This window comes from Ovis aries, unplaced genomic scaffold, assembly GCF_016772045.2.
Source record: "Ovis aries strain OAR_USU_Benz2616 breed Rambouillet unplaced genomic scaffold, ARS-UI_Ramb_v3.0 scaffold_87, whole genome shotgun sequence".
Taxonomy (NCBI): Eukaryota; Metazoa; Chordata; class Mammalia; order Artiodactyla; family Bovidae; genus Ovis; species Ovis aries.
In genome coordinates, this window is record NW_024599828.1 from 280973 (window position 1) to 306091 (window position 25119).

Genomic DNA, 25119 nt, shown 5'->3' on the forward strand with positions numbered 1-25119 from the left:
GTTGCCAGGCTAAGACCATCAAAGCCAACCAAAGGGAAATAGCGAGGGTGAAAGAGAATTGATGACTTCTGATTTCTTGGTTCCAGTAACTGAGACCTTTGCTTTGATTCTTGTATCCTGGATTCCCAGAATCATTTCAATGAGTCTGCCATTTCCTTGAAGCCAGTTAGAGTAGGGCTCCTCTCAATTTTGATTCAGACTTAGCTCTAGATCTTTCACATTCAGACACAAACAGAGTCAACATTTGCTTCAACACCATTAAACCAAGAAACCCTTTATTCTTTACTGAGAATAGGGTGTACAGAACACCAAATACAGTTCACCAGCCTCCTGGGCAGGAGTGCCCAAACTGTGAGTGAGTGTGTGTTAGGAACAACCTTACTGATTCCTGAACCACTCCAGTCTTTTACATTGCCGGTGCCAGGCCAATCCTGTCATTTCCTCGATCAAAGACTGAGAAATAAAGCCTCAGGAAGACGTCACCCAGGACCCAGGACTCTGTAGATGTCCTCACTCTTTTCTCTTTAAAGGCAGTATAGCAGCGGCCTCTGGAATCCTGGGGGAGTCAGAGACACACACCAGTCAGCATGAGCCCTTACCAGTGACTCCCTCCAATATCCAGACCTAGCAAAATACTTTATTTTATTTCCCTCTTTTGGTAAGTATCAAGGGGTTTTCTCAGCAGCACAGTATATGAGAGTTCATCCAAAACCAACGAGGGCCAAGACATCAGGTTGTCATGAGGAAGGGTGTGGTGAGTGGAGGACTGGGAAGTGGGGAAACAGAGGAATGTAAAACAACAAAGTCCTACTATAGAGCATAAGGAACTATATTCGATATTCAGTGATAAATCACTTGAAAAAGAATAAGAAAATATTTTTATAGTATAACTGAGTCACATTATTTTGCATCAGAACTTATTGCAACAAGAAGATCAGTCACACTTCAATATAATTATTTAGAAAAGAACAAGTGTGTTCATAGTTCCCCTCACTCCCTGTTCCTTTCCTTCTGACTTCTGCTCCTTGTTTCTCTGCGGAGAATGCTGGTTCTACTCCTGATCTAAGAAAAAACCTTTATTTTGTATTGGAGTGTAGCTGATTAACCGCAATGGTGTGACATGGCCGCCACCCGCGCGCTCCTCCCAGCAGCAGCCCAAGGGTCCCTGCAACCTCCAGTTTGAGAACCAACCCTCAGTATTGTCCCCTCACCTTGAGGATGTAGGCTCGACCTGGCACTGGGTAGTTGATGCCATTGATGGTGAAGATAATAGAGGGCAGAGTACTGACCGCAGAACATGAAACATAGTGCTGTTATTGAGAGAATGTGAGAGGTTGACTATGGAGATCCTTCTTATATGTGGAGACTGGGAGTGACCCTGGGGCATGACCCGTCACCTTGGAACCCCGTGGCTTGGCGCCAATGAGCTTTTGTACTTTATCGACCAGTCTTCCTGGGCCTTGGATATGTGATGCCCCGGTGTCCACCATGGCCGCGCAGCCGTCAGAAGAAGCAATAACCTCTCTTTTCATGGTGATGCTGAGAGACAATGGAAGAAAGGGGGCAACAAGGTCACTGTGAGTCTCCACAGAGTTGCTCCCTTCTGACTGTCTTGTAAACAGCTCTTCATCTCTCGCCCTCTTTTCCTTTGCCCTCAACACAGCACCTTTCTTGACATGCTCAAATACAGTACTTGAATACACCAGGATCTTTTGTACCTTGACACAAGCTGGCCTTCATTCCTAGAAGACTCCACTCCCCTTTGACTAGCTAATTTTTTCTCATCTCCCAGATTCCCGTTTAATTGTCATTGATTCAGGGAAGTTTTTCCCCTGGTGTTTATCAGTCTCCTGTCTTGGTCACTCTCTGTAGACCCTTCCTCATGTCTGCTGCTGCTGGTGATGCTAATTCACTTCAGTCGTGTCCGACTCTATGCAGCCTCATAAAGAGCAGCCCACCAAGCTCTGCCGTCCCTGGGATTGTTCAGGCAAAGTACTTTGGTGAGTTGCCAGTGCCTTCTCCTCCTCATGTCTAGCATGTACCAAAGTCACAATTCACTATGTGGGTGAGTCACCTCATGTACATCTGCCTTCTTAGATGTGAGGGCAAGTTTTATTCTCCTTGCCTCCCTAAAGTGCCTGGCACACAGTAGATGCCCAATGCTTGTCTGTTCAATGAGTGAATGAGACTGAGAAAACAATAAGAAACCTCCAGAGAGCTGTATCTGGTGGGAAACAAATAACAGGTCGCACACAGAGTGAATATAGAGATTCACAGGGGCAGCAGATTCTTATAGTAGGGGGAGAGAGGGGCTCCTCTGGGAGAGGGTGTCTGCCAGCACTGCTCCTACAACCAGCTCAGACTCTGAGACCCTGGCCAGGAAATACATGACTAGCCCACACAAACTCCAAAGGATAAGTCAGCTTTTTTATTCGGGTGTCACACAGAACCATATGAATTATGCCTCTGTCCTCAGGACACTCCTGGATCCCACCTTCCTGATTCTCTGTTATAGCCACTGCCCCACTGTGTGCCCATGAACATGGAGTGCCTTTATTATTAGTTGCTTTCACATCTTAAGACTGCAGCCAACCTCTCTCCACTGCTGGGTAGCTGCTCCCTAGGAAGACCAGTTTCTCCATTTTCTCAGTAGTGTCCCTGTTTTTAAAATGACATTTATCTGTACTGAGAACTTCCTACGTCCTAGGTAGCCCTGGACAGTTGGTCATCTTATCATAACTCTGTTCAGGCTGGTAAAATTTTCCCTGATCCTCTGTTCACCACACTATAGAGTCCTCTAACCATGCTTCCCACCTCAAAGGGTAGTGGGTGCAGCCCTCTCCCAGATGCACAGACCTCTCTGGATCCTTTTAGCACCCTGGACAGAGCCTTGCTCAGAAGTCCTGGGCATTATGAACCCATGGGTTGTTTGTGTATCTATGTGCTTGTGTGTTTGTTTGTATGTGTGTTTTTATGTGTCTCTGTGAGTGCTTGTGTGTCTCTGACTAGCTATGTATGTTTTTATGTGTCTCTGTGTAGGTTTATAAATGTCTGCTTGTATGTTTCCAAGTGTCTGTGTGTCTGTGTCATTGTGGGTGGTGTATATGTCTGTGTGACTTTGTGTCTGAGACTGTATTTGTGTGTGTCTGCCTGTGTCTGTGTACAGTAGTGAGAGCATCACTTGGGGTGACCCTCAGAGGGAGAGGCTTACCGGTCTACGTGTATAGTCCAGTCATCTGCTTTGACCAATGGTACCCAGTTGAGCTCTCCCTTGTAGTAGCGGTGGTCCACCCCACCAAACATCACCACACTGCCCTCCTGCTCGTCTCTGTAGAGAGAAGTGAGGGGGGATCCTTGGAGGACAGTAACAACAGCACTGTCTGAGAGCTGTGCTGGGCCAACCATCAAGGCCCTAATAAGTTCCCCATGTACAGATGCAGAAATCGTGTCCAGGAGAGATAGAGATCCAGACTGAGGTCTGCTACTGTCTCATGAGTGGCACAGAGAAGCTTAGAAGCTGAATCACTTGTCTGAGCTCCACCCGCTATGTCTTCTGAAGACACGCTGGACCTTCAGCGACCTGAGTGCTCAGACACCCTCAGAGGACATGGTGCTGAAATGTTTTGGCTTTTCCCGTGTCCACCTTATCTTTTTTCAGGAAAATCAAGGCCTGGGAGTTCTAAGGGTGTGTGTTCAGGTCACCCAGAGTTGGCGCCACTGGCCTGTGACCTATAATGTCCAAAGGGCCCCACACTCAGAAGGGATCCCACCTCTGCTCTCTCTGTCTTGAAATGCCTAATATTTCTTGAATGAGGGGTCCCACACTTTTGTGTCCCACACTTTCATGTCTCTCTGGCTCCACAAATTGGGGAGCTATTCCTGGGCTCTTTTTTAAATGCTAATGAGGAAGGAAAGATATCCACCATCCTTCTCTTTCCTTCCTTATCAAAATCATAAGCAAATCGTAATGCTTTTTCCTCCACTTGTTTCCTGCTGTCTTCCTTTTGCCTCCCTCGTGACTCACCCCCTAGACCAAGTTACTGGTCTTGAGTCCAGGAGTAGGGTTGTGTTCCAATAAAATTTTATTTATAAAAGCCAGTGGTGAAGCCAGGTAAGGCCCTGGGGCCATAGTTATCCTTGCTTATATTACTCTCAGGATACTTCTTTATCAAATGTTCTATAATTTCTGTGCAACTGAAAGAATCTTACAGCTAATTTGGAGAAAGGAATTGTCCATCTCAGACTTACTTGCTCAAGTAGAAGGCAAAAACAGGCTCAGAAATGGCACCTTCATTCTTCAGCTTGTCGAAGATGGGGATGGTTCTAGACCAGGATTGCTTTGGGTAGTTCAAGCCCAAGATGCCATCATATCTTCGGCTCTGAAACCCGTATTCTGCCACGCTTAGACCGAATGGCTGGTCAGTACTTACTAGCTCCCCAATCTATGGGAGAGAAGAGTGTTCCCACTTACAGATACATGAAGTGGGGCTAGGACTGGGCTGGGGTGCATTGCCATTAGATCCTTAGAGAAGAATTGAGGCTGGGCTCTGTCTTTGGTTGCCCACAGACAGTTAGAGCAAGGTGGAAGGGGAATTGGGATTCCATTTGAGAGAGGCTGTACATTTTAAAACATCTGCCCCTCTGAAAAACATCACCTGAGTGAGTCAAATTTGCCTCGTGGCTTCTGTCCAGGTGGGGCAACCAAGAGTCAGGCCAGGTCCCATTGGTGCCACGTTATGGACAACACAATCAAGAACAAGATAGCCTTCTCTTTGGCATCACTGTGACCTAATGACAGGAATGGACTGAATTCTCTGTAAGGTACTGTGGATTCTGTGTCTGTCCAGGAAGACAGAAACAAAAACACAATCTTGCTTGCAGGGTTCTATGAAATTACTATCTGGGGAATTCACGTTGGGGGATATGTGTATATTTCTGTGAGCATGTATGAGAGAAAAAGAGAGAGAGGGGAAATACTCAAGTATTTTGGGGGAGGCAAGCCATAGATTTATTAGATTCTGAAGTGTCCTCTAGAGTGAGAACTCATTTATCAGGCCCCTTGACTTCTCATACCTCCAGTTTCCCATTCTGGATACCTGAAGCCCTTGACTGCCCCCAGGGTCCCCAGATCAGTTTTATCCTGTCCCCAAACACCCCACCACAACTTCAGTCCTGAATAGCCAGCCTAACTCCACCCTTTACCGCATGTGTCCTCTCAGCAAGGCCCTTGCTGTCTGGACCTCAGTTTCCTGATATGTCTCATGAGCTAATCAGAGTAACTGCTTTGTGGGGTTGTTGCAGAATTAAACCAGTTATCATCTGAAAGTGGCTGGAACAGTCTGTTAATATAAAAGTGGGTGCTTCTATCCCTTCTCGCTCCAAGCGAAATGAACCTTGAACTGCTCATGGGCAGAGGAGCTAAAGTCCACACCTCAAGCCACACTCTGGGTTAGCTAATCTGTTTGCTCCTGTGTCACCATGGGCACTGCCACCCCCATGATCCTGTGGGTAAGATGGCCAATATCTATGGGAGTTAGGCTAGGAAGTGTCCTGCCACATGGTCCTGCATCTGTTTTGCAAGCAGTGGTCGCCACATATCCAGTTCTGACTCAGCATTTTTTACACTGTTACCCGAACTGTGTCATAAGCAACAACTCCTTTTATTGTCCCAGCTCCATAGATGATTCTGAACGTCTTATTGGTAGGCCGGAAGGTGGAAGACTGAAGATGTCTGAACCTAACGTGTGTAGCTGCAGACACAAGAGATGAGTGTCATCAGGTGCCAAGGGTGGAAAAAAGGGTGGCAGGGCAAGGGAAAGATGGTCCGGGTAGGGTGTGTCTGTACTCACAACAGGCTGAGCTGTTGCAATAGTCGGAGGGCACCCACAAGTCAGATGAGCCTGTGTCAAAGATAACCTGGAATTCTTGAGGAGGTGTTCCAATGGTGATATTACCCACATAGAGTATCTACAGGGAGAAGGAGGGAGTGGGTTAGTGCAGAACTGGCTACCCTCTGTTCCCACACTGATGACTCCCTCTGTTGTCACATATCTCTTGAGAACACTTTCGAACCACCGTTCAGGTCACAGACTTTGGTCACAGAATTATCTGCATTTGATATATATTTCCTGTGCTGCATTGTAAGCAAGATATTAACTCTATGAACAGGCGTTGAAGTGGTACCTCCTGCATGGGAAGAACAGAGGCATAACCACTGGGCCTCCAGGACTGCTGGACACCCAGGGAAGTCCTGGTGCCTTCATTTGAGAAGCTCTGTAGTCTCTTCAAACCAAGCCTTAGCACCCCCTTCTCCAGGAGGTCCTTCTTGATCAACTCCAGTCACTCCCTCTAAACTCAGACCACATCCAATCAACACCACACAGGTGACCCTTTCATTTGACATGTATTTACTCTTTGCCTATCTCTCAGGCTGGCATGGGCATTTTTGAAGACAAAATAAGCCCTTTTCTAATTGAAAAACAGTGAGCACTATGTTAGATTCTTATGGCAATACACGGAATACAGGTTCAGTAAATTTTTCCTGCTGTTGTTCTTGCATCTGTGGAAACCAAATTCCTCTACCTGGGGATTCACAATTGCTTTGCAGTTGATTCTACCTTTTGATCACTGATGGCTCACTCTTCATCTGTATCTGAGTGGCTCACCTAGTTCCTAAGGAACAATCACCCTCAAACTAATGACACATGTTTGACAAAGAAATGGATATTTATTTACCTGCCACCTGGTAATGGCCAGGCCCAGTCACAAAGACCAACAGTTGAGGATGAGAATGCCTTCTCCTCTGGGTGGGGTTCCTGTTTTCCAGTGTCTCGGCCTCCTGCAGGAACCCCCCAACATCCCACCTGGCACCTCCAGATGAGCCCCATGCTAAACTAGAGCACCGGGGAGCACTGTGGAGCACCATCATCCCAAAATACTCACATCTCTGGTGTTTCTCAGTGGGTGAATAGTTAGATTTGAACCACGAAAAGAAATTTGGGGCAGTCTGTAAGCATGCTCCCTCAAGACATCGTTCAGCATGTTTTTACCACTGAGGGTTTTTCTCATGGTCTTCACTCTCCTTAGAGGTATTCTTTCACCGAGCATTTGACAAAGAAAACAAAGAAGATGCTACAATTAGCTGTCAGTGTTAAGGTATAACTGTCATTGTAATGGCCCTGTGTGTTTTCTAATCATTTTTATGAGGCACATTATTATCAGAATTTTATGCATATACCATGGCAAAGACATAGATTTGAATACAGGTTCTCTCTGCCATCTTACGCAAGCCATATGATCATGAGTTGCCTCGGTGTCCCCTTCGGCAAAATGGTGAAATGTAACAGTACAAACCCTTCAAATAGGATACCTTGGGGATAAGTGAAGTAATGGATATTAGGAACCTGATAAATAGGAATTGTCAACAATGACAGCCATTCGCATTGCTGTTGCCATCCCACTCATTCCTTCTCAAAGAACCTCAAGAAAGGAAGTAGAAGGGGGACTTTTATTCTATTTTACAAGGGAGAAATTTGAAATGCAAGAGTTTTCTGAGTTGGATGTTGTCACACTGCTTGTCAGATATATGACAGTTTATCTTTCTCCAAGTTGAAGGAGAAGAGAGAATTGAAAGAAGAATCCAAGATGTACGGAACAAGGAAGGGAAATTCAGAGGCTTGAGAAGGAAGGACAAGTCAAATGAAAAATTAAAAGCAAACAACACAAAGAGAAATAGACTCTCAGTGACTTCCAAAGAGATGGAGAGATAAATGACAGTGATACAGAGATGCAGATATAGGCATATACACACTGAAGTAGAACTGGAAAAAAAGAGGACATGTTGAACAAAATGTAGTAAAGTGCTATTCCACAGGACCACATCACCATTTGCATAGACTGGGCACTGAACAGTTGCAAGGAGTTGCATTTTCAACAGGTCATAACATGACTAGACCCCAAGTGTTGTGCAACCCTTATCTACACAAAGACCTTGGGATCCACAGTTCCTATAGCAAGTTACTTATCAATAAGTCAGAGTTGAACTTTAAGACTCTTAGGGAAATATTCCATTCCCTTCTAAACCTGATGGCTGGAAGAATAATCAGATGAAAAGAAAAATCAGATAAAGGAATATGATGTGACATACAGTCCCCATACTTACTTGACTATGCACTCTGAGAAGGCCACTAGCCCAAGGAGCACAAGCCACTTCATGCTTCTTTTCTGGCTCCAAGTACTCAGGGAAGTTTAGGTTCTTAGTGTGTAGTGGTGACCGGGAGCCCCTAGATATATATGCTCTGACCTACCCTAGTTTTCCCCTTCAGGCCATTAAAGATCTGAAAAAAACACAAAGGTTTCGATAAAAACTTTACCTTCGTCAGTGCCCTTGGCGAATGGACTTTGAAGCTTTTCAGAATACAGAGAATTGAGCTGTAATCTCTTCCTTGAATCTTGGCTCAAAAATCAAGCTGATCTGCATGGACATCTAAGATCGAAAACCAGGCTACTTGGAGAAAAAACTGCTAACAACATCATGAAAATGGATATTAGGGGCCATGCTCGACAGGTGTGGCTTCATGTGATCTTCCTGGCTACTTCGTGAGATATGCATTGCTGACTTTGTGAGATATGCATTGCCCTCTTCTTTGCTGAGGACATTGCTATGATAAGTTGTCAAATGGCAAAGTGAAGACTTCAGGGACAGCCCAGGGACATACAACTGGATTTAGGTAGTTGGTCTAATGGCAGACTTAGGGACACTTACGATGCCAGGCTGCATCAAAGATTTAGGGCAGAGCAGTACTTCAGTTGCATGGTTTCTATATTGGAAGTAATGTCAGATGCATCCACAAGCTATTTTATAGCATCCAACAACTGTACAAGGAAAAACTGTGTGCTAGGTTCTGGGTTAAAGGCTTCAAAGTCAAAGTTGATCAAGACAAAAGTAGTCTTTATCTTTATAGAGCTAGAAGTCTAGTTCTCACAAAGTCATGGCCCGAGGAGGCAGGAGATATGATACTAGGACTAGGTAGCCATGTTGGAATCTGGGCAGCACAGGCTTTACCTCTGTTAGCAGCCTTTCTTCCACTTCACCCATGCTCGAAAGCAGGCCAGTTGGCCATGTTTTCAAGAAAATCAGAAGTTTGGATATTTATCTACAGTCTCCTAATTTTAATGTGAGCAACTAATTTTATTTTCCCGAAAAAAAACAGTGGGAACATAATCTCTACAGTGATGTGCTGGAATCAGCCTTTAGTCTGCAGGGTTGTTTCTGGCCTAGAGTTGGGAGTGCAGTGGGGACAGAAAGGAATTTAATTCATGTTGGCTGATTTTAAAAGAGAGTGAATGCTTAGTAAACATGCTGACTCATTGGAAAAGACCCTGATATTAGGAAAAATTGAAGTCAAGAAAAAGAAGCAGAAGACAGATGATGAGATGGTTGGATAGCACCACCAAGTCGATGGACATGAGCTTGAGAAAGCTCCAGGAGTTGGTGATGGATAGGGAAGCCTTGCCTGTTGTAGTCTATGGTGTTGCAAAGAGACGGACACAACTGAAGTACTGAACTGAACTGAACAAATTGAAAACAAACAAACAAAAAAGACTAATAAATCTAATTGCATCAAGATGTTGACTATCTACCTATAACAACACATTACTTAAGTGGCTTTAAAATTCAGACTTATGACTCTACATTCAGAGTGGAATATCTTCTAAGGAAAAAGAAAATCCTGCCCATCAAAAGCAAAACCAAAGGAAACCAAAAGAAAAAGGGGAAAGAAATCTGACACTATATTCATCAACTTCAGTTCAGTTTAGTTGCTCAGTCATGTTCAACTCTTGTGAGCCCACGAATGGCAGCACACAAGGCCTCCTTGTCCATCATCAACCTGGAGTCCGCACATATTCATGTCCCTTGAGTTGACAATGCCATCCAACCATCTCATCCTCTGTCATCCCCTTCTCCTCCTGCCCTCAAACTTTACCAACATCAGGGATTTGTCAAATGAGTCAGCTCTTTGCATCAAGTGGCCAAGTATTGGAGTTTTAGCTTCAGCATCAGTCCTTCCAGTGAACATTCAGGACTGATTTCCTTTAGGATGACTGGCTGCATCTCCTTGCAGTCCAAGGGACACTCAAGATTCTTCTTCAACACCACCATTTTAAAGTCCAGTTCTAACTACTGTTTCCTGACCTGAATACACGTTCCTCAACAGGCAATTCAGGTGGTCTGGCATTCCCATCACTTTCAGAATTTCCCACATTTTATTGTGATCCACACAGTCAAAGACTTTGGCATAGTCAGTAGGGCAGAAGTAGGTGTTTTTCTGAAATTTCTTGCTTTTTTAATAATCCATCAGATGTTGGCAATATGATCTCTGGTTCCTCTGCCTTTTCTACAACCAGCTTGATCATCTGGAAGTTCATGATTCATGTATTGCTGAAGCCTAGCTTGGAGAATTTTTAGCATTGCTTTACTAGTGTGTAACATGAATGCAACTGTGTGGTAGTTAGAGCAATCTTTGGCACTGCCTTTCTTTGGGATTGCAATGAAAACTGACGTTGTCTAGTTCTGTGGCCACTGCTGAGTTTTCCAAATTTGCTAGCATATTGAGTACAGCATTTTCACAGCATCATCTTTCAGGATTTGAAATAGTTCAACTGGAATTCCATCACCTCCACCAGCTTTGTTCATAGTGATGCTTCCTAAGGCCCATTGACTTCACATTCTAGGATGTCTGGCTCTTGGTGAGTGATTACACCATCATTATATCTGGGTCGTGAAGATCTTTTCTGTACAATTCCTCTGTGTATTCTTGCCACCTGTTCTTAATATCTTCTGCTTCTGTTAGGTCCATATCATTTCTGTCATTTATTGACCTCATCTTTGCATGACATATTCCCATGGTATCTCTACTTTTCTTGAAGTGATCTATAGTCTTTCCCATTCTGTTGATTTCCTCTATTTCTTTGCATTGATCACTGAGGAAGGGTTTCTTATCTCTCCTTGCTATTTTTCATAACTCTGCATTCAAATGGGTAAATCTTTGATTTTCTCCTTTGCTTTTGCTTCCCTTCTTTTCACAGCTATCTGTAAGGCCTCCTCAGACAGCCATTTGGCTTTTTGGATTTCTTTTCCTTGGGGGTGGTCTTGATTCCTGTCTCCTGTACAATGTCATGAACCTCTATCCATCGTTCATCAGGCACTCTGTCTATTAGATCTAGTGCCTTAAATCTATTTCTCACTTCCACTGTATAGTCCTAAGGGATTTGATTTAGGTCATACCTGAATGGTCTAGTGCTTTTCTCCACTTTCTTCAATTTCAGTCTGAATTTGGCATACGGAGTTCATGATCTGAGCCACCATCAGCTCCCAGTCTTGTTTTTTCTGACTGTATAGAACTTCTCCCTCTTTGGCTGCAAAAAATATAATCAATCTGATTTTGATGCCAACCATCTGGTGATGTCCATGTGTAGAGTCTTCTCTTGTGTTGTTGAAAGAGGGTATTTGCTATGACCTTGCATTCTCTTGGCAGAATGCCTTTGCCCTGCTTCATTCTGTACTCCAAGCCCAAATTTGCATGTTACTCCTGGTGTTTCTTGACTCCTACTTTTGTATTCCAGTTCCCTACAATGAAAATGACATCTTTTTTGGGGTGTTTTTTCTAGAAGGTCTTGTAGGTCTTCATAGAACTGTTGAGCTTCAACTTCTTCAGCCTTACTGATCGGGACATAGACTTGGATTACTGTGATATTGAATGGCTTGCCTTGGAAATGAACAGAGATCATACTGTTGTTTTTGAGACTGCATCCAAGTACTGCATTTCAGACTCTTTTGTTGACCATGATGTCTACTCCATTTCTTCTAAGGGATTCCTGCCCACAGTAGTAGATATAATGGTCATCTGAGTTAAATTCACCCATTCCAGCCCACCTAAGTTCGCTGATTCCTAGAATGTCTGTGTTCTCTCTTGTCATCTCCTGTTTGACCACTTCCAGTTTGCCTTGATTCATGGACCTAACAATCCAGGTTCTTATGCAATATTGCTCTCTACAGCATCAAATCTTGCTTTTATCACCAGTCCCACCGCTTTGTGTTGTCTTTGCTTTGGTTCCATCCCTTCATTCTTTCTGGAGTTATTTCTCCACTGATCTCCATATTGGGCACCTACTGACCTGGGGAGTTCATCTTTCAGTGTTCTATCTTTTTGTTTATCATACTGTTCTTGGGGTTCTCAAGGCAAGAATACTGAAATGGTTTGCCATTCCCTTCTCCAGTGGACCACATTCTGTCAGACCTCTCCACCATGACCCATCCATCTAGGGTGGCCCCACATGGCATGTCTTAGTTTCACTGAGTTAGACAAGGCTGTGGTCCGCATGCCAGATTGGCTAGTTGTCTGTGCATGTGGTTTCAGTCTGTCTGCCCTCTGATGCCCTCCCTCAGCGCCTACCATCTTATTTGGGTTTCTCTTACCTTGGACGTGGGGTATCATTTCACTGCTCTCCAACAAAGTACAGCCTCTGCTCTTTACCTTGGAAGTAGAGTAGCTGCTCTTGTTTGCTGCCCCTGATTTGGACGTGAGGTTATTCCTCTCCACCACACTTCTGTACTGCCGTTGTTGTCATCATGCATCTGCACAACCATCACAGCAGAGGCGAGCAAAAATTCAACCACTTATTGTTCTTCATATTGTTTCTGTTATTGTGACAGAATCGCATGTATGTTAACAAGTAAAAGCAAGATGATAATTAAAACTAATGTTTTAAAGTAAGCCTTTCAGTGGCGAGGAGAAAAGGTTCACACATAACATATACAAGTTTAATTCAAACCCTGCTATTTTAAAACTTGAACTGAAAGCATAAGTTTGTACCAACTAATTATATTTATTTTCATTTTAATTTTTAAGGAAAATGGGTACTTCCTCCTCCAACTTCTGTAAAGCCTAGAAGTAGTAACAACTTGATGACAGTGCCTATTCTGAGGTCTAACATGTAGCTTCTAGATATATTTCTCATCAGAAGATCTTAAAAAGATGGCTGATTACTTGACTGGGTAGAGAAATGCACAAAATAATCTTGGGAATCGTGAAGGACCAGAAAACTGAGGGACTTCAAAGACCAGTGAGGACTGGGCAGAATGTTTAGGAATCCAAATGAAAAGGCCAGACATCTACCAGTCTGTTGGGCAGAGTGATGCTTCTGCTTCTCAACACACTGTTTATGTTTCTCATAGCTTTCCTGCCAAGAAACTAATGTCTTCTGATTTCATGGCTGCAGGAAGCATCCACAGTGGTTTTAGAGGCTAAGATGAAGAAATCTGTCACTGCTTCCACATTTTCTCCTTCTATTTGCCATGAAGGGAGGGGCTGGATCCCGCAAACTTAGCTTCTTAATATTGAATTTTAAGGTGACTGAATGTGTCCAAATGTTAATAGGAAAACATCTAATTTGTCACTGTGATAGACTGCTAGGACACCAGCTCACCATTCTGGACACTGAGAAAGGAAAATAATCATCAATATTTAAGCTGTTCTTGTTTCTATTAAGCATAGGTTATGTAACTACAAAGAGTTCCAGGAAAACAAGCTAGACTCCCTCTTCTGTGGGTGATGAGAAAGTGATGGGGAGCAGCTATAATACAGTTGAAGCCTCACTCACTGGCCTGCAGCTCACCTCCTGCTGTGGAGGTCTGGTTCCTAATAGACCAAAGACTGGTACTGGTCCTGACCCACTGTGCTGGTATTGTGGACTCCTGCTCTAAAACCAATAGTGGGACATTCTGTAAGACAAACCACCATGCTTCCGCCCATTTTTTAAACAAATGAATGGCATTAAAATTGGGAGAGGAACAGTTATTTAGTCCTAAAGGAGAACAACCAGATGCAACATATGACTACATTCTTTCAATAAACTGTAAAAAGACATCTGCTTTTTGAGCATCAGGGTAATTTGCACATGGACTGGATATAAAATGTTCATTTTTTGGGGGGAACAAAAGAGCATTTTTTTTTCATATCCTATCATTCTACCACAGATACTCATTATGTAGATGTGGTGAAATGTTCATCTTGTCCCTAAAATACTTCAGGGAAAATGAATAAGCATTAAAACAGAGAACGAAACAATGCTTTGTCTTGATTTAAAAACAGATAGCTGCTATGCATAGCTGCTATGGATTGTATTGTGTTTACCCTTGACTGCCAATGTGATGGTATTAGGAAGTAGGGCATTTGGGAAGCACCCAGGTTGACATGAAGTTTTGATGGTGGTCCCTCATGATGGGAGTAGCCTCTGCTTCGTTTTCTCTCTTATTCTCCCTCTTCCTTCCCTTCCACCACCACATGTGAGAACATAGCAAGAAGAGAAAGACTGATGCAAGTCAAGAATGTCTTCGCTGGGAACTCAATTGGCCACCACCTTGATGTTGCATAGTCTTCAGTCTATGACAACCTTTGGGACTAAGAAGTTAGTTTTCTAGTTATTGATGCCAAATGATGAAACATAGGGTTCATGACACTCTTCTTTCTTATATTTGTTATGTTTGAATTTTTTTTTGCAGTAAGAGGTTTATGGAAAGTCCATTTTGAAGGTTCTGTCTTAGTGATACCCTGAGGAGTTCAAGAATACAGATTTAGGCAGGTCCCAAATGAATGAGTGGTTGGAGGACCACATGCTCCTTACTCCAACTCATCTCTTGTCATCTGAAAACTGTCCCCCACTTCTGACACCCTTACCACCCCCTTCCCCAATCTACATCTCCATTCCTCTCCTAAGCTCAGTCATCTAGCTGGCAATGTTGATGACTCAGGGCAGGGTCTGGAAGCAGAAGGAATGCAGGCATTTTTAGGAAGAATGAACGGGACAGACCCGTCTTGGTTTTCCCTCCTTTAGTGCGATCTGCAGGTGAGGGATTGGGCCTGCGTAGGGAAGGAGCCACAAGTGAGACTGCCTAGATATCTACAATTGAAGGGCAGAAAAATTCAGAACCCAGCAACCAGGAGGTGGGCAGTGTGCATAGGACCCAGGAGGGAAGGGAGAAATACTGGGAAAAGAATAGTGCCTACAGGAGGGCCAGACCTTCTTGAGACTTCCGGTTAAACTTGGAAGTCATGTCCTTCCTGCTGGAATTCCTGCTCCACATGTGGAGGGGAGAGAGCTCTACTCACTCCTAATGAGTCAAAGGGAGAGGGACAGCGTCCCCCAGAGGCCCTTTGATTCCACTCTAACTGTGGGTATCATCCCAAGCCAGAGACCATATGGCAGGTCATCCTAAAGATGACCTACTTTAAAAAGTATTTAAAATACTACAAAATTTGTTGAAGAGTCCTGGCATATCTAGTTCCCAGAGTTTTTTGGAGAGATGATTCATCACCCAAATTTGGGATTCTGCTGAGGAATCTACATGCTCCCCCATTGGTAACTTCTGAATTATAGCTACCTGATCTCATCCCACAGAACCCAAATGATGGTAAGTTCCAGAGAGCAAGGCCTCTAAGGTCCTTGATGGCACAGCAGCTGTGTGCCAAGTGGTCTACCACTCTCAGTGCTGAGACCAGGAGCCATGAACATCACCAGACAGTTACATCCCCCTGACCACCAGAGGCAACCTCATCATCCTCAGCAACAGCCACCTCTGAGCCACTTGTCCACTGATTGGCATTGAGCCTCATTCTGGAACAAGTGTTCTGGAGCATGTCCAGACTCCCTCATCCAAAAAATGGGAAACTGAACCCTGGGGTGTATGACTCACCTTAGCTGTAGGTAGGTTAGTGAAGACATGGAACCCAGGAACTCTGGTTCCCAGGCTGGGAGACTTCCATGAAGGGAAAGATGAGAGAAAACATCATTGCATTCACTGCTGGGTAGCTCTCAGATGTCTGCAAGCATCAGAGTGAAAGTTTCTTTCTTGTTGCCCCTCAAGTCTGGTTCCGATTTTATTAGCAGACCTGCCTCCCTGGAGCAGCAGGAATGCGATATTCAGAGCTGTTTCATCTGGGCTCCAGGCACACTGGGAGAGCCCCAGCTGTAGTGACCCTAGGAGGCGGTCATGCAGGTGGTGACTGACTGACTTCCAACTCAGAATCCCCAGAGCTCCCAATCCTCATTGAGACAACACAGACCTTTGGTTGACTGGGTAACATGAAGTTGCATTCACAGCGAGAAGCATTCTTTTCTCAGCCTTCTGGAAACTTATATATGTGCCTTATGTTTCCTCAGGGAACCACTGGCTGAGCGAGGTCGGGGTCTGAGACTAGCCTGGATGCAGGGGATGTGTTTCCACTTTGATGCTCCAAATAGACCTTGGAGATTCTAAGGCCTTGAGAGAATTACAATCACCCTTTTATTTTGTAGGGACTTTGCTTTATGAATCTGGTTGGAGAAAAAGGACAGAACCACAGGACAAGGCTGGACATCTCTGGGTCCCAGCTGACTATGATTAGAGTTCCAGCCACCAGGCTTCACAGTCACGTGCTGAAGTTATTCACAAGCCACCTTTGAAGAAGCAAAAGAGGAAAGAGTTTTTGGGCAGAGAGCATTGTGGTCAAGGGACCATGGGAATCCCATGGGGCAAGATGAAACAAGAGTCATTACTTGTTTCTTTGCTCTATCAGTTCCTTGGCTTTTCTACTCCTGAGAACAAGTACATGGAGATAGTCAGAGCGTTGGTGGTGCCCCTGGCACCTGATGCTCCTTCTGATAACCAGTTTGTGGATAAGTCCCTGAGTCCAGAGCATATTCAGCCTCGTGATAGCCCCAGGTTCTCCCATCTTGGGAAGGCTGACATGGCTCATTCCTGCTAACTCACAACTGAAGCATGGGATGAGGTCATGGTGGTTTACCTGTGGGTCAATTCCAAGCATGGTAGGAAGATTGGGAGTGGAAGCGTAGCCATTTATTAAACTTGGTTACCTTAGTCCTTAGCAGGGGCTACTTCCCTTATCTAGAATGTTTTTCTCCCAGATTTTTGCATGGCCAGGTCCTTGTCCACATTCAGCATCATCTCAAATGAGTCTCTCTCAGGCTTGCTTTCCCTGGCCACTCCACTCTCACAAGCACAGACCCTGATACAAAAAGTGCCTATAGACACTTCCCTCTATCAAAATAATAATTATAGCTACCAATGTGGAAAGGTGGCAGAGGGATAAATTGAGAGTTTGAGATTAATATATGTATACTGTTTTATTTAGTAAAGAATCACCTGTACAGCACAGGAATTCTGCTCAGTAGTCTATAATATCCTTTATGGGAAAAGACTCTAAGAAACAATGGATACATGTGCATGTATAAGGAAATTAATTTCCCATACAACTAAGATTAATGCAATGTTGCAAATCAACTACATTCCTATATAAATTAAAACCTGAATTAAAAAAAAAATGCTTACATGTAGAGACCCATGGAGTTCTTTAGACTCACAGGAATCCAGATATGATGTTGGAGATGGCAGAACGGGTGCAGAAATCTAGACATTATCTGAGTTTGCATTTTCCTGAGCTTTGGTGTCTTTTGCTTCAAGTGTCAACTTTGATTTGTCTTTGGAGGATCTGATACAAAGGCTTGGAGACAACAGCTGGGTGTTAGTTGAAGGATGAGAGGGAGGCGCTAGTGGGAGAGTGAAATCCCAGATCCCTAGCCTTGGGTTGGGGCATGTTTGAGGCACAACTTATATCCCAAGTTCCCTGTGAAAACAGGCTGTAGCTTCCCTCTCCATGACTTGCATGATATCAGACCCAGACTGGTTTCATTATTTTTTATGTCCTGCTTCCCCTGAGACCTCACTGGTTTCTCTGGGAGAATCGTTTTTTGTTTTTTTGTTATTATTTTTTTTCCTTTTGCCAGCACTAGGTCTTCATTGTGGAGAAGGCAATGGCACCCCACTCCAATACTCTTGCCTGGAAAATCCCATGAATGGAGTAGCCTGAAAGGCTGTGGAGCATGAGGTCGCCGAGGATCAGGCACCAAGGAATGACTTCACTTTCATGCACTGGAGAAGGAAATGGCAACCCACTCCACTGTTCTTGCCTGGAGAATCCCAGGGATGGGGGAGCCTGGTGGGCTGCCATTTATGGAGACTCACAGAGTCAGACACAACTAAAGTGACTTAGCAGCAGCAGCTGGTCTTCATTGCTGCTCAGGACTTCTATATTGTCAGCGAGCAGGGGCTACTCTGGAATTGCAGTGCACTGGCTTTTTAATCCTGTGATTCTCCTGATGTAGAACACAAGCTCTAGGGCTCTCAGGCTCAGTAGCTGTGGGTCACCAGCTTAGTTGCCCTGCAGCATTTGAAATCTTCCCCAACCAGGTCTCAAATGCACATCTTAAGCACTGGATCAAAAGGGAAAACACTCTGGAAGGAATTTGAAATAAATCACTTTTATGTGAAACTTGGCACCATGGTCTATTTATGAGGAGACTGAGAGAAGATTGTCTCTGCTTCAAGCAACCTCCTGAGATCAGGATTGATTGAGGTTCCCCTCCCAAGGGTTCCTACAGGATCATGAATCTCTCCTGCCATGTGGCTTTGTTCTTGCTTCAGTTTCTGGATCCCACACTAAAGCAAAGCTTCCCGAGGGCAGGGATGTCACTTGACTCACTTCTAAGTACACATCAGGAGATATTGTCTCATTCAGATCCTAATGTCAAGATAAGGCTAACACAAAGATCAGTTATTCTAATATGACTGTTAGGTTACAGGTTCAACGACTGTAATCAAATCCTAAATAACATTGTCTTACATACAATACAATTTCAATTCTCTGTCATATAATGTTAGTACAGGTCTCTCCACAGAGATGAGGGCCCACTTCTTTCTTGTCACATCTTACACCTGTGCTGCTAACCTATGGTCTAACATGGCTACTCCAGTCCTGTCATTATATCTGCATCCCAGCTAGTGGGACAGAAAATAATACTTCCATTTGGAAGTGACATATCACACCTACTCAAATTCCTCTGGCTGTAGTATCTTCCATGATCATGGCAAACCTGGGGGTGGTGGGAACACAGAAGGGCAGGGAATGTAATCATCGTACTGAAGAACATTCATGATGAGTAACAAGGGCCACCATCCTTCATTTATGTCTCTGTAATTCATCCTTTTTTGGTTCTCCCCACACAGCTCTCAGTCTGTTTTAGCCTGCAGATATGGATATGGATGAGGTTATAAGAGAGGACATGGCCCAGGCTGTACAAATATGGAGAAAAGAAGAAAGGAAAGAAGATAAGAAAGTATAAAAATTAAAAATCCAAAGGAAAGCATGCTTATAATCATAATTTTACATTTATACAACGTAGGTATAATGGCTGATGAATCTATTTATAAAATGAAAAATTACAGAAATGTAAAACATAAATATATTCACTAAAGCCAATAAAATAATAAGGCTATATCATATTAAACACATAGTAGTATCAGGATTAAGTTTGGATGCACATTGCAAAAAACTAAAACAACTATAACTTTAGCAAGATAAACTTGATTTTTCTCTCCCTCTGAAACAAAGCTGGGGTTGGGCCAGCCAGAGCTTGTGTGGTATCCATATCGAAAGTTACATGATTGTGCAATACAACTGCAGGAGTTCCATCCATCACAAGTAAAATCCAGACATCAGTTATGAAGAAAGTAAAGAAGGAAAGAGTCCCATCTCTCAGCTAAATCAGCTCCTTGAATGCAGTCTTCCAAGAAATCCCTCTTACAGATCTTCTTGCCTCTCTAAGTCACCAGTCATGACTAAGGCACGGGTGTATAGGAAGGGCAGTCCTGTAGCTACTAGGCTCATGGCTATATAACAAACTATTTTCAGTTTTGAAAGAGAAGCAGAGAACTGATCATTTTGTAGGCAGCCTGCAGCACCTGCCTTAAAGAAGAAGAAGAAGAACAACAACAACAACAAAACGAATGGAACAGGCTGAATGGCTGGCCACAGTGTGGGAGCCAGGAGAAAGGAGCAGCAATGAGAAACAGCTGGATGGATCTGAACTGTGCTCCACAAAATAGAGGCAGAGCAGTCTGTAGAAATCTTCTAAGGGATGAAGTGAGGATTACACACACCACATGACCCAATTTGTTTTGAAAACTGCTTTTGCAACTCAGGTCCCAAATCTCTCTCAATTCTTCAGCTTCTAAATATCTTGTCTTTGTTACCTCACATTCTGACCTACCTGGTTCACCTTCCTTATTTTTGTTCACATCACTTCTCCAACAGTCCACCAGCATTACAAGATCCAGTATTGAAAACTTAGCAACACTTTCTCAAAATGGGTAGAAACACAATGACTATTTCTACTTTAGTATTTGTTTGTCCTGATCAAGGTCTTTTGAAAAGACTGAAATGGCTAGAATTATGGAGATCTCATGTTTCCTCTAAAATCCCAACCAAGAATGTGACTTCCTTGGACCTGGAGGGGATGCGTTCACTTTTGGATCCACAGGTTTTAGCAGAACAGTAAGTCCCCTGTATATGAACAAGTTCCATTTGAAAGGGTGTTCAATAATCACAATTTCTTCATAAATCTAGCAAAGTTACTTAGGTAGCCAACTAAGAGAATTGGCTATATATTACTGTTTTTAATAACTTTATGATACTTTTCACACAAGTAATACATAAAAAACAAACACAAACAATAAAAGAAACATTTTAAATCTTGTGTACCTGGATAGGGCATGGCAACGCACTCCAGTATTCTTGTCTGGAGAATCTCAATGGCAAGAGGAGCCTGGAATACTGCAGTCCATATATTAAAAATTCAGACACAGCTGAGCAACTAAGCACTCCTTTAAAAATAGAATAGTAGTAGCATCTCCATTACCACTGCATTTATGCTTCCTTTCAGAAAGTGTAGGCTTGAAATAAAAGTCCTGCACTATTTATTGTACTCCATATAGTTCTGCACAGTAAAGTACACAAATGCACACCGACTTGTCTTAGACGTGCCCACGACAATGGGTGTCAGATCTGTGAATTAACTGATGTGATTGCACTTGCAAATGCACTTTTACATGTTTGAATGTTTTCAACTTGAACGTTTGTATGTAACAAACTTGCTACACAGGTTTTCAGTGAATGTATGTAATGAAGGAACAAGAGGGGAGAGTAAAGAGCTGCCTGTTCTTTCCCTTTTTGCGTGTATTATGGCCACTCTGAATAGGAATTTCTTTGGGTGTAATTGAGGCCTGGTGTATGGGAACATGGCTGCAAATGACGGAGGACCAAGATCCCAGGAGGTAGGAAAAGAGCCGTGGTTGGTTGAAAAGAGCCAAGGGTGTGAAATAGGAGGAAACAAGTTTTCACAGGTTTATGTGAAAGACGCGGCAAATATCATCAGGCTTTGTGTGTAGTGATTGAGCTGTGGTTTAGAGGAGCAGTCCCTGTTGCCCAGGATGAGCAAGAGAGGAGGCTAACCATGCAAATCAAACATGTATGTCTAGTATTGTCTATGTATGTCAAGTATGTCTAGTATTGAAGAGATATAAGTCCTGTAATTTATTTGCTCCTTCCTGGGCAGAATTAGTGTTGTAAAAGTGGGAAGATCTTCACTATGCCAGCACCTTCTTCTTCTGTCCAGTGAACATTGATTTCTAATGCCATTTCTTTATGAACAGAGGTTATATTTTGTATGATTGAAGTCTTCTTAATGACTGTTCCTTATAAACTTTTTTTTTTCCTTATAAACTTTTGATGCCGTTCTGTACCCAGGCACAAGGGGCCCTGGTGCCTGGCAGGCTCTGTTTCAGCTGCAGAGTGCAGTGTATGGGGATCTCTGTCATCTGCGGCCTGCGGTGTATCTTCAGTTTGGGTTCACATCTGAGGGATTAACTCTAGTTGGGTTTAATTCGACCATCTTGCTCTTTATTTTCAGTTTGTCCCAAGTTCTTTTTTCCCATGTCTCTTTTTATCCCTGACTTCTTTGTGACTGAGTAGGTTTTCGGATTCCCTTCTATATCCTTTGTCACTTTACTCACTGTAACTGTTTTTTAAGTAGTTTTAAGATCCATGGTATGCATCTTTAACTTGACAGTCTATCATTATTAATTATGATAATTATTACATTATTTATTCATTTATCATTTCTTTGTCTGTACTGGGTCTTTTTTAAATTTTTTTTAATTTTATTATTATTTTTTAGTTTTTTATTTTTTAAATTTTATTTTATTTTATTTTTTAATTTTCTTTTAAATTTTATTTTTATTTATTTATTTATTTATTTTAGTTTTTTGTTTTTTAAATTTTAAAATCTTTAATTCTTACATGCGTTCCCAAACATGAACCCCCTCCCACCTCCCTCCCCATAACATCTCTCTGGGTCATCCCCATGCACCAGCCCCAAGCATGCTGTATCCTGCGTCAGACATAGACTGGCAATTCGATTCTTACATGATAGTATACATGTTAGAATGCCGTTCTCCCAAATCTTCCCACCTCTCCCTCTCCCTCTGAGTCCAAAAGTCCGTTATACACATCTGTGTCTTTTTTCCTGTCTTGCATACAGGGTCGTCATTGCCATCTTCCTAAATTCCATGTATATGTGTTAGTATACTGTATTGGTGTTTTTCTTTCTGGCTTACTTCACTCTGTATAATCGGCTCCAGTTTCATCCATCTCAAAAGCTGTGGTACATATACACAATGGAGTATTACTCAGCCGTTAAAAAGAATTCATTTGTACTGGGTCTTAATGTGCCATGCAGGATCTTCCTTGTGGTAGGGACTCTCTATTTGAGGAGGGCAAACTCAGTACTTGCAGCGTGTAAACTCTATTTGAGACAGGCAGGCATAGTTGCTCAGTGGCTTCTGGCATCTTAGTTCTCTGGCAAAGGAACAAAACTTTTCCATTTGCAAATGCATTGCATTGCAAAGCAGATCCGTAACCACTGGACCACCAAGGAAGTCCCTATATTTACCTTTTAATACATATTACATGTTTATCATTTTGGGTACTGTTCATTCCCCCTGAAGATCCAGATTTTCACTTTGTTTAAATTCCTTCTGACTTGAGAACTGTTAAAAAAAACATTTATTACATTGATCTGTTGGTGGTGATGCAGTCTTGTAGTTGCTGTCTGTCTGAGAAAGTATTCTATCTTGTTTTTGATATGTATTTTTCTTGGGTATAGAATTCTGAGTCAATTATATTTCTCTCAGCAATTAAGATGTGGCGCCAGTGTACCCTGGCTAACATTGTTTCCTTTGCCTAATCTGCTGTCATCCCCATTTTTTGTTCTACTGTGTTTGTTTTGCCTTCTGGTTACATTTCTTTGGTTGATTATCTTAATCCATGAATTATGATGAGCCTTAGTAGAGTTGTCATATTTTTTGTCTTCGAGTTAAATGAGTTTCTGTGTTAATGCTTTAAAGCTTTCATCATACCTGGAAATTTTTCAGCCAGTAATTATGAAGTTCTTTGCTTTATTCTCCTGTCTTTCACTTCCTGTGTGGTTCGATTTACATATATTTTAGCACTCTTAAAGTTGCTTCACAAGTCTCTGATGCACAATTAATTTTTCCCCAGAGTCTTTGCATTTCTATTTCACCTGTGTCTATTTAACATACTCAATATTCTTCAGCTTCATGAATATAAGGATTATTGATGTAGTAAGCATTTTAATGTCCTTCCTTGCTAATTATGTAACATATATCTTACTTGTGTTTTTACTAATTGATTTTGCCCTTGTGATGGATATTTTCTTGCTTCTTTATGCATCTGGATTTTTTTCTTTTTAAATTTATTTATTTATCTTAGTCAGAGAATAATTACCTTACAATATTGAGATGAAACTAGGACAAATACATTCACAATTTATATGGAAATTTTTAATTGGATTGTGGATGTGGTCACTTTACATTTGGATGCTGGATATTTTTTAATTTTTATAAATTATTCCTTTCACTGTTTGCAAACACTGTTAATTTCTTGGAAACAATTGCATTTTTTGAAGGTTTGCTGTAAATTTTTTTAAGCTGAGATGAAACCAGTCTTTAGACCAGGTTTACTATTCCCCACTAGCAAGGCAGTATTGTCTTTGGGGCCCTATTGAGCTCATGGGAATTATGAGTAATTTCGGGGACAGTCCTAAGATGGTGGAGGAATAGGACAAGGAGAACACTTTCTTCTCAAAAGATTCATCAAAAGAACATTTGAATGCACAGTAAATTCAACAAAACTACTTCTGAATGCAGGCAGAGGATATCAGGCACCCAGAAAAGCAGCCCATTGTCTTTGAAAGGAGGTAGGAAAAAATGTAACAGGTAAAAAGAGAGGCAAAAGAGGTAGAGATGGAGATCTGGCCCGGGAAGGGAGTCTTAAAAAATAGAGACGCTTCCAAACACCAGGAAACACTCTCACTGGCGAGTCTGTGGTGAGCCTTGGAACCTCAGAAGGCAACATAGTGGGAGGAAACATAAATAAATAATTTAAACCCACAGATTACATGCCCAATGGTAACTCCCAGCAGAGAAACAGTGCAGACCCCCTCATCTGCCACTAGCAAGCGGGGACTGGGCAGGGGGGTGCGGGCTGCATTGCTTAGAATAAGGACCGGGCCTGAATGCCCCAGGGAATCTGAGATAACTAACTTGAGATAGCAAGCCATCTGGGATAGCTACCCTGGTGAAAAGCTTTAAACTAAGACACTGCCAGGGCTGCTCACAGTCAAAGGAGTGAGCAGAGGTAGCCAGCTGTGGACAGGCCCATCCCCTGCCAGGTACAAGGAAGCAAGGGAAGGCAGAGCTGGAAGGGGGCAATCGTGGCCCCATATAGTCATCATCTACCAAACTGCAAGCAGCTACTGCTGCTGCTAAGTCGCTTCAGTCATGTCCGAGTCTGTGTGATTCCTTAGATGGCAGCCCACCAGGCTTGTCTGTCCCTGGGATTCTCCAGGCGAGAATACTGCAAACAGGCTTCGTTACTAACCAAGTCTTCTTGGGATTCTGGATGGTCAATATCCTCCTGAGAAGGTATCCTGGTTGTACACGCAGAAAACTGAGCAGCAGGGACAGGAGAGGCAATAAGTAGGAGCGACCACGCTTGCCAAACACCTGGTCATGGTCACCTGAGCGGCTTGGACCTGGGAAGGGCACAAAACACAGGCCCAACCGAGTCTGCGCTTTTGAGGAGT

At 42.9% G+C, this 25119-nt stretch overlaps 1 protein-coding gene across 1 annotated transcript; it reads right to left on the reverse strand.

Moving 5' to 3' along the window:
• Window positions 1-258: 258 nt before the first annotated feature.
• LOC101103195 (pregnancy-associated glycoprotein 4-like) lies at window positions 259-8293 on the reverse strand. Its single transcript, XM_027959306.2, has 9 exons — window positions 8162-8293; window positions 6943-7093; window positions 5850-5967; window positions 5632-5750; window positions 4249-4442; window positions 3212-3328; window positions 1398-1539; window positions 1212-1310; window positions 259-556 (listed from the first exon to the last, which is right to left on the reverse strand). The coding sequence occupies exons 1-9, from the start codon at window positions 8212-8214 to the stop codon at window positions 407-409; spliced, it is 1143 nt and encodes a 380-aa protein (XP_027815107.1). The 5' UTR covers window positions 8215-8293; the 3' UTR covers window positions 259-406.
• Window positions 8294-25119: the final 16826 nt, after the last annotated feature.